Source organism: Crocuta crocuta, unplaced genomic scaffold, assembly GCF_008692635.1.
Source record: "Crocuta crocuta isolate KB4526 unplaced genomic scaffold, BGI_CrCroc_1.0 scaffold255, whole genome shotgun sequence".
NCBI classification, from domain to species: Eukaryota; Metazoa; Chordata; class Mammalia; order Carnivora; family Hyaenidae; genus Crocuta; species Crocuta crocuta.
Window position 1 is genome coordinate 1147619 of NW_027530670.1, and position 10582 is coordinate 1158200.

The following is a 10582-nucleotide window of genomic DNA, read 5'->3' on the forward strand; positions in this document are numbered from 1 at the left end:
GAATTCAGAAATTTCAGATGATTCTAAATTGACCATATGGCTCATTAGATTTATCCTGAAATCTGCTTTCTTAATGTTCTTGAATCTTTTAGTCCCTTTGTGTTTTTTCCAAGATCATAGAAATGCATACTTGATTCTGAATTTAAAATCATTTATGCTTCTATGTTATCAGTTAACTTTAAGCAAACTAAATGTGGTTTTCAGGGGGAAAAAAAGGATGGATATAATCTTTTGTCATTCCTTGCACTTTCTCCACTCTTCCAGGAAGATTAACCCTTGGGTTTGTAGTAATAATTCATTTTCAAGAAAAGAAAAGAAAGCTAGTGGTGTCTAATATTAACCATGCTAAACCTTTTCAGTTTCTTCGCTTACCTAATGACTTTAATACCTTTCCTGTTCTTAGATGGTTGGCATACTAACCTAACCCCTTTGCCTTTACTTCTGTACCTTGCTGGACTACCAAGATCAGACATTCATAACCCTGTGATTTCAAGGGACTTTGTAGAGATGATTTGCTTCACTCTTTTTCTTGCAGGAGAAAATTTTGAGCAGACACCACTGAGACGAACATTCAAGTCCAAGGTCCTTGCCCGATACCCTGAGAACGTAGAGTGGAATCCATTTGACCAAGATGCAGTGGGAATGGTTAGTATTTGTTAGCTACAAGTATAAAGTAATTTATAAAGTAATTTATAGTAGAATTGTGAGTCCAGGCTGTGGTAGCAGTGATTCTACCAACTACCAATAGCTTTTGAAGAAGGGGTTATATGCATATATTCATGATTCTACATTTTGATCAACATATCAGATATTCAGAATGTATGAAATACACTGAAAAGTCAGAGTGTGTTTTGTCAGACAAATACATAGTAGCAGATAGTGAACTTTGTGGTACTGAGCTATTGGTTGCTTATAGCATTGAGATTACACAATGAGTGAGATTTAAAGCAGTTTTCTCTCAATCTGGGTTGTATATGTCTGAGTGATACTATGGAAATGGGTATTTTGTTTCATCATGATTTTAGATAGGGCAACATTTTAAATCTCATGTAGAAGAATACTAGTATGAATAATCTAATTTTTATTGAGTATTCACCTTATGCTAGGCAGTGTGATAAGCATTTTACATGAATTAACTCCTGTAATCTTCACAGTACCCCTTAATGTAGATCATATTAAATAAATATCCCCCCCCCCACACATTTATACATGAAGAAACTAAGGTCCAAAGAGTGATGTTTTTAAGGTCACATGACTAAAAAGCAGTTGAGCTATAATTTGAACAGTACATCATAGTCTGGTTCCAGTGCAGTGCTCTTAATCACATCTTTATACTGCCTGTATTAATTTTTGATAGCTTTCTGTACTTTTTAGAGGATGATATTGTTAGATGCATATAATAACCCTGTGAAGTAGGCAGAGTAGATTGTATTATCTTCATTTTACAGATAAGGAAACTGAGTATTAGCCTCAAGTTTTTTGACTCTTGGGTCCAGTGCTTATTTCATACTTGACATGCTATATTCTAGAAACACCTAGGCTTTGGAAAGTCAAGTCTAAAGGTAATGGATATATCCTAAGATTATATGGTATATCCTTTTATTTGTTAACCCAGGCTGCTGGTAGATCATTTGTATAGCCTGGTTTTTGTCAACCTGGAAAATGGGGACCAGTTGATGTAGGTCAGTTTGATTAGCTATCCAAGTTTCTTTATATAACCCATCTGAGTTAAAGTGAAAAAAAAACTGCATTTTTATCCTGATTATATCATCTCCTTGCTTTATGTGCAATGCTCCCTTTTTTCTGTGAAAAGAGAAGGTTCTCTTGAAATTCTCACAGAATTTTATAAGCCGATAAGAGTCTGAAACTTTATTTTTAGATGCAAAATTGTATCTGTCTAGTTTTTCGGTATATTTCTAGCATCCTCTCCCAATAAATGGTGTCATGCTTAACCACCTACTTAAATTCCCCAATCTTTCTCTTACCTTGTTATCTTTGTGCATTTTCTCCCTGTCCCTGAAATACTCATCAGTCTTCCTGATAAATTCTAACAAAACCTCATCTATCAAGTCTTTTCTGATGTTTCTGGGCTGGGTTGTCCATTCTTTGTTGCCCTAGCACTTTGTTTCTGGATAACCCTGATAACTGCATTGTAATTTTATTTACTTGTGTGTCTTAGAATTGGAGATCTTCAGGGCAGATATGTTGCCATATTGATCTTTATATCCCAAACACCTAGCATGATAGGTACTCTGTGAGTAAATACATAGTAGTGATGGTATTCTGAAGAGGACCAACAGTGAATTCTTAACCACTTGTTTCCTTGTCTTTTGCAGCTATGCATGCCCAAAGGGCTGGCATTCAAGACCCAAGCTGATCCCAGAGAGCCCCAATTCCATGCCTTTATTATCACAAGAGAGGATGGCTCTCGGACATTTGGGTTTGCCCTCACATTTTATGAGGAGGTGACTAGCAAACAGATCTGCAGTGCAATGCAGACCCTCTACCACATGCATAATGCTGAGTATGATGTTCTACATTCTCCCTCTATTGATGGCCGAGACCACAGTGGCATGGACGATGGTGAAGGCACTCCTGGGACCAAGCTTCAGCGCTTCAACTCCTATGACATTAGCCGGGATACGCTCTACGTCTCTAAGTGCATTTGCCTCATCACACCCATGTCCTTCATGAAAGCATGTCGGAGTGTGCTGGAACAACTTCACCAGGCAGTCACTTCACCTCAGCCACCTCCATTGCCTCTTGAGAGCTACATATACAATGTACTCTATGAGGTGCCACTCCCACCTCCTGGACGGTCCTTGAAATTTTCTGGAGTCTATGGGCCAATAATCTGCCAGAGACCAAGTACCAATGAGCTTCCTTTATTTGACTTTCCTGTCAGAGAGGTCTTTGAACTGCTTGGGGTGGAAAATGTGTTTCAGCTTTTTACTTGTGCCCTTCTGGAGTTTCAAATCCTGCTCTACTCACAGCGTAAGTCAGTGCTTACTAGAGCTATCTCCCTGCATAGGGCCTCCCTTCTTTTCCATATCGAATGCATAGAACTGACAATAAAGGTCCAGGGCTGTTACAATTTGAGCAAAACTCAGATCTTTTGCAGGTAGGTAAATGGAAAACCAATGAAACACAAGAGAGTCACAGTTTTTAACTGGCTATCATCATGGTCTTTTGCTGGGCACTCTAGTCTAGCAGGGGATCCTTGGTTCTTGATACCCTTTCTAATTGATGCTGAAAAGAGGGGTAAAGGGTGATGGTCCTGGGAAGCTGACTTTCCATCATTCTGCAAAGTTATTTCTGCCCCTTCCACAGCCTGACAGTAAAACTGAGGATTCACAAATGATGATCCTTCATATATTTGAGAAAATGAGGATGTGTTACTTCTTTTTGTTGTTTGTTATAACTGAATTGTTTTTTATAAATGAGAGGTGAACTGAATGTAAGCAGCAGATCTGGACAAAATAGTAAGGTAGATCAGAAGGAAACAGATGTTTATTAAATGAACCAGAAAAGTAACATAAAATTTATTCATTCAGTACATATTTATTGAAAGTCTACTGTGTACCAAACATTGTTTCAGGGTCTAGAGATGCAGTGGTGGACAAAACAGATAAAAATCCTTCCTATAATGGAACTGATATTTTAGTGGGGAAGGATAGGTGATTACATAAATAAATAAAGTTTATAGTGTGTAAGGTGTTAATAAGGTCTGTGAAGAAAAGTAAAACAGGAAAGAGGATGGTATTTGGGGAAGGGAAGTTCCAGTTTTTAATAGAGTAATTAGTTCAAGCCTTCTCCAAGCAACCCACATCATATCTGTAAGAAAAGTATTGTAGGCAAAGGACATAGTGTGTATAAAGGTTTTGAGATACGAATGTGTTTGTTATGTTCAAGAACAGTGAGAAAGTTGAGTGGATGGAATGGAGTGAGAGAGCAGGGATATAGAAGCAGATGTTATTAGAGACTTAACAGGAGCCTAGCTTTTATAGTTTTGTAAGGACTCTGTTACTCTGAGATGCATAGTCATTATAGGTTTTAAGTTTTTTGATTTTCGATTTTGAAGTAGTTTCCAGCATGGAAATGTTGCAAGAAGTGTTCAAAGAACTCTTGTATGCTCTCCCACAATTCATCAATTGTTAACATTTGGCCACATTTGTTTTATCATTCTCTCTCTGTATATGAGTACACATAACTGAACCATTGAGAATCATTGCAGACACCATGGCCCTTGACTCCTAAATGCTTCAGCTTTTATTCCATAAGAACAAGAACATTTTCTTACATAACCATAGTCTGATTATCAAATTTAGGAAAGAACTTCGCTTCAATATTATATTCAGGTTCCACCATTGTCCAGTAATATCTGCTTTGATAATTTTTTTTTTTAATTCCTGATCCAAGATCTACTCAAGTAACATGCATTGCTTTTACTTTTTACTTGTTCATGTCTTTCATGACATGGACATTTTTGAAGAGTGCAGCAAGGCATTCTGTAGAATTTCAATTTGGGTTTCTCTGATGTTTCTTCATGATTAGACTCAGGTTATATATTTTTGGCTGTAATTCACAGAAGTGATGTTATGATTCTCTCAGTGCATTATATCAGGAGGCACATAATTTGTATTTTTATCATGACAGGAGGCACTTGATGTCAGTTCCCAACTTTAGTAATGTTAATTTGATCACTTGGTTGAGATTATGTCTGGCAAGTTTTTTTTCTTTCCTTTCCTTTCCTTTCTTTTCCTTTTCTTTCCCTTTCCCTTTCCCTTTTCCTTTTCCTTTTCCTTTTCCTTTTCCTTTTCCTTCCTTTTTCCTTTCCTTTCCTTTCCTTTCCTGTCCTGTCCTGTCCTGTCCTGTCCTGTCCTGTCCTGTCCTTTCCAACATTTATTTATTTTTGAGAGACAGAGACAGAGCACAAGTGGGCAGAGAGAGACGGAGACAGAATCCAAATCAGGATCCAGGCTGTCAGGACAGAGCCCGATATAGGGCTTGAATCCAGGAACCCTGAGATCATGACCTGAGCCGAAGTCGGATGCTTAACTAACTGAGCCACCCAGGTGCCCCTGCCAAGTTTCTTAACTGGAATGTTATCCTTTTTTCTTTTGTAATTAGTAAGTAATTTGTGGGGTGTTACTTTGAAACTCTGTAAGCATCCTATTCCACTTTGAAGTTTTGCTCAATAGATTTAACATCTATTAATGATTTTAGTCTGATTTAGTTATTACCATAATGGTTACAAAATGGTGATTTTTCTAGCTACATCTATATTTATTGATTGACATTTTACTATAGGGAATAACATTCATTCTCCCTTGTTTCTGTATTATTATATGCACTCATAGATTTTTATTTTATTTATTTTATATATTTTAAAATGTTTATTATTTATTTTTGAGAGAGAGAGAGACAGAGTACAAGCCGGGGAGGGGCAGAAAGAGAGGGAGAATCTGAAGCAGGCTCCAGGCTCTGAACTGTCAGCACAGATCCTAACATGAGGCTTGAACCCATGAAGAGTAAGATCATGATCTGAGCTGAAGTCAGATGCTTAACTGACTGAGCCACCAAGTGCCCTAGATTTTAATTTTATTCAGTAGTTTAGGTACCTGTGGTAAAGTGGGAATGTTAAAGAGGTGGGAAAAGGAGGATACCAGAAATATGACAGGTGACATTTTTCCATCAGTTTCTTCTTATATTTCCAAGAATATGGATTATTGTATCCATAATAAGAATTTTAAAGAGGTTTGAAGGTAGTTGAGAAGATTTGTGTATAAAATAAAATGGAATTCAGGATCTAAAGTTGTGTTTATAGCAAGGTGAAGAAAAAGCTTTTTCCAAAAAATTCCTGGACATTGTTGAGTATGGTTGACCGTAAAATGGAGTGGCCTTCTATTGGATATAGGTTATGTTCTCTATTTTTTTTTTTTTTAATTTTTATTTTTGAGACAGAGACAGAGCTTGAGTCAGGGAGGGGCAGAGAGAGAGGGAGACACAGAATCCAAAGACAGGCTCCAGGCTCTGAGCTAGCTGTCAGCACAGAGCCTGATGCAGGGCTTGAACCCATGAACTGTGAGATCATGACCTGAACCGAAGTTGGACACTTAACGGACTGAACCACCCAGGTGCCCCGGTTATGTTCTCTATTAATAGAGTACTTTAAACAATTCAGGTTGGCTTTTTTGAAATAGTTTTTCTTTATGATTCAAAGGCCTTAGGTGGATCAAAATCTCTCTGGCCTTCCAAAAACATGTTCCCACTCACAGCTAGTGTTGGCCACCGCATGTCCTGCCTTCTAAATAGAAAATAAGCATTACTTAAGGAAAAAGAATGCAGGCAAAATTGTAAGAATCTTAAAGTATAAACCATTGGATGACTGAACTGACATTAAAAAAATTTTTTAAATGTTTATTTTTGAGAGATAGAGACAGACAGACAGACAGTACAAGCAAGGGAGGGGCAGAGGGAGAGGGAGAACAGAATCTGAAGCAGGCTCCAGGTTCTGAGCCATTAGCACAGAGCCTGACGCGGGGCTCGAACTCATGAGATCATGACCTAAGCTGAAGTCAGATGCTCAACCAACTGAGCCACCCAGGTGCCCCTGAACTGACATCTTTAAGAATTTTTAACTTGTAAAGAACATTTTACCTACTCCTATATATTTGTTCTTTGGTCCATATATAGTTTTTTAAAATAACTTATTTTTTTAAAAAATTGAATGTTTATTTATTTTGAGAGCTATAGATAGAGTATGAGCTGGGGAGGGGGAGATATAGATGGGAGAGAGAATCCCAAGCAGGCTCCATGCTCTCAGTGCAGAGCCTGATGTGGAGCTTGATCTCATGAGCTGCAAGATCATGACCTTAGCCAAAATCAAGAGTTGGTCACTTAACTGACTGAGCTACCCAGGTGCCCCTTTAATAGCATATTTTTTACCAGTTGGTGCAAAATGGTATATAGAGCAGCAATTCTTTTTCTAATATGAATTAATAGTGTAGTAGATTGGATAATTGAAAAAGTCATTCTAGCCTAAGAATCCTAAAAATGATACATAAATCCATTAAACACTGTATTTTAGTATAAAATGTGATTGTATAGTCACTAGTCTTTTGATGAAGGGTCTCAGTATTCCCTTTGATTATGGGTTCACTGATCAGATGTCTGCACTGTTTTTCTTCATAAACCACACCCATAATTCATTCAGTAGGTTTTCCAGATACATTTTTTTTTTTAAAGGGAAGTGAGAACTTACTGAACTTTACAAAAGAACTAGAATGGAGATTACCTGTAGATTCTGTAGTTTTCCCTAGTGCTTTGCGCTTAATTGCCTCATGATATGCCTAATTCAATTATAGTATTTTTTAGCCACTTTGCATTACTCAGTCTTTTTAAAGCATTTAATTTTGTTCTAAGAGAAAATTCTTTTTTTGTCCTCATATTTTACCATTTATTTACATAATGTTTGGTTACATTACATAATCCAGTAATAACTTCACCTAGCACAGATAAGTCTGGTAACAAATGAAACTGACTTTTGATAAGCATACATTACTTTTTATTGCAAAAGTAGTGCATGCTGCTTAAGGCATACAATCAAAACAATTCCAAAGGGAACACAGTGAACTGTCCTTCCATCTCTCCCACCAGTGGTAGCCAGAGATCAAGTTTCTTGTATATCCCTAGTGAAAATAATAGTTTTTTTAAAATGTCTATTTATTTTGAGAGACAGAGAGAACACATGTGTGGGCGTGCGTGAGACAGTGTGGGAGGAGCAGAGAGGGGGAGAGAATCCTAAGCAGGTCTGCCATTAGAGCACAGCCTTATATGGGACTCAGTCTTATGAACTGTGAGATCATAACCTGAACCAAGATTAAGAATTGTACATTTAACCAACTGAGCCACCCAGGTGCCCCGTAAATAATAGTTTTCAAAAAAGCAAATAAATGATGTATGGGCAAACAAGATAGTGAATGTTGAAAGTTTCCCTTTTGCACCTAGAATTCTATTTCTATGAAGTAATTCCTTAATTTTTTAGTGCCCCCCCCAAATATTTTAAGCCATGAACTGTTTTTATGTTAAGTGTTGAGTACATATGTATTAATTGTAATGTCCTTTAAAGTATACATATACATTATGATACATGTGTGGTGTATTAAAATTGATGCTAAAATTTAACATCCATACGTATATGTTTTAAATATGGTACATTAAAAGTTAGAAAAAACCTTTCAATTATGTGGTAGGAATTTTTAACACATTGCGAAAGGGTGTATAATGAAGTGTAAGACTTCCACCTGTGGTTCCCCTGGTTGTCCTTCAGGGAGATTACCACTGTCTCCTGTTTCCTTCTAGACATAATCATGCATATACAACATATATGCTTTTTAGAAACAACACAAATGGGAGCATGCTAATCATTGTTTTGCACTTTCTTTCATTTAATAATGTATCTTGGAGATACTGGGACGTAGAGATTAGGTTATTTCCTAAGAACAGAGATTGTTCATAGAGTTTTCACAGAACTGTGAGTATGCAAGGGTAGTTTATGATTCAGTTTCCAATGTGCAGGACTTGCCCTGTAGTTTTAGGCGTGGACTTAACTTGGAGAGTATCCCCAAGGCTGTTATCTTTCTCTGCACAGAGACAAGTCATAAAACATTTGGATTCCTCCCTCCTTCCTTACCACAAAGCAGTGGTCATTGTAATCCACTATGCTTTGCATTATAGTCTCCTTTTGTTAATTGCTCAGTTAATGTTAGGGGAGCTGTAAGAGAACGCAGTTGTCTAGAGCTCAAGTGTCTCTAGTTGATTTGATTGTTTGACATGCTTTGGATGCACATGACCTTTAGCTGCATCCTATTTATTGGTTTTGTCTTCTTGGAATGATGAGCACAGTCACAGGCAATGGCGAAGGAGGTGCCGATTTTATCATTTTTACTGGTGTACACAAATGAGTTTTGTGCTATTGCTTACAGCTCTTGGAGGTCGACATCCTAGTGTGGGTACCACAGATTACTGGAAACCTGAGGTATTGTTTGTTAGGCCATCCTTCAAGGTGGGATGTTGCTTTTTTAAAATATAAAAATGTAGAGAAAAAGAAACTGACGACTCACATGGACCAGAAAGGCCTTACAATTACACATTTCTAGTATCTGTAAAGTTAAGCCACATAAATGGAAAGCAGCTTAGCCTTGAGAGGAGATTATGTCTGAGTTCCAAAAGTGTTTTGTTTCTAAGAATCCTACAATTTCAAGTACATCACAAGGAACTCTTCAGAGATTTCAATGTGAAGCAAATCAAGTTATCCACTCTTACAAAAATAAGTGGGTTGAGTTTTAGATGCTAGATTAGATTTATCCTGAAGAGTAGGGAAAAACCAGAACTAGATTTCTGTGATATTGAAAAACTTGCTTTGATGGAGCAGAGAAAGTGTCTTTCTTTAGACTCTAGACTTCTCTCTGTTATGGTTATAGAGTAGATGTTCCCAGACACTGCAGCTGGGAACCATACATAGTAGTCCAGTGCCAGGAAGTCTCATGACAGCATTTTTGGGACTCCTTTACTCAGACTGTCTGTTGGCCTTGTGTGAGATGTTACTGTCCCTGAGCAGACATGCCAGGAATGCCAGCCACATAAAACATTTGCTTTACTTACTTTGAGTAAAGGAAAGGAGGAGGATGGTTTTTGGTTTTCTCATGATTAAAAAGACCTCTGGTACTCCTGATCCCTAAACCCTCCCCCCCAAAATTCAGAAATGGTGTGTGTGTGTGTGTGTGTGTGTGTGTATGTGTGTGTATACACACAAAATGGAGGTGGGATATTTCAGTGAATATTTATTCAAAATATGTGTTTAAGAGCAAGTGTTCAGACATAGTAATAAGACTAGACCTTCAGCTTTAAATATCACTTGATGGTTTTCTCCCATGCTTTTACATTCTTTTGATTCATCTTAATTTTGAATTTTAAAATAAATTCTTAGGATGTCTGAGATTCTCAAGATTTTTGCTCTTGAGTAGATTATTTACAGACAATGAAATGTAGAAAACTGTAAGAATTGAAGTCTCATCTGGAGAATCATAAGAATTTGTCTTTTTTAAAATGTTTTTTTATTTGTTTCTGAGAGAGAGAGAGAGAAAGATACAGAATCTGCAACAGGCTCCAGGCTCTGAGCTGGCAGTCAGCACAGAGCCCGATGTGGAGCTTGAACCCCCAAACTGTGAGATCATTACCTGAGCCAAACTCGCTTAACTGACTGAGCCACCCAGGTGCCCCGAGAATTTGTCCTAATAATAATGATTGTTTTGGGTGCCTGGGTGGCTCAGTTGGTTGAACGTCTGACTTTGGCTCAGGTGGCAATCTCGTGGTTCATGGGTTCTAGCCCCACATCAGGCTCTGTGCTGACAGGGCGGAGCCTGCTTTGGATCCTCTATCCCCCTCTCTCACTTCAGTCACACTTTGAGCATACCCTTGCTGAAGTTTATCCTGACTTGTTTCTAAATGTGAAATTGTATTCAAGGTTTTAACTTATTATTTGGCAAGCAAGTGTTTTGTTTTTTGACTGGTTTGTATT

The 10582-nt window shown here is 37.6% G+C and overlaps 1 protein-coding gene across 1 annotated transcript in view; it reads left to right on the forward strand.

The window, feature by feature from the left end:
- Positions 1-564: 564 nt before the first annotated feature.
- The window catches only part of DENND5A (DENN domain containing 5A), a 72387-nt gene continuing 62369 nt past the window's right edge, over positions 565-10582 (forward strand). The window contains exons 1-2 of the mRNA XM_077769141.1: positions 565-645; positions 2337-2994. Coding sequence (XP_077625267.1) covers positions 643-645; positions 2337-2994 — 661 coding nt within the window. The 5' untranslated portion in view covers positions 565-642. The remainder of the gene's footprint in view (positions 646-2336; positions 2995-10582) is intronic.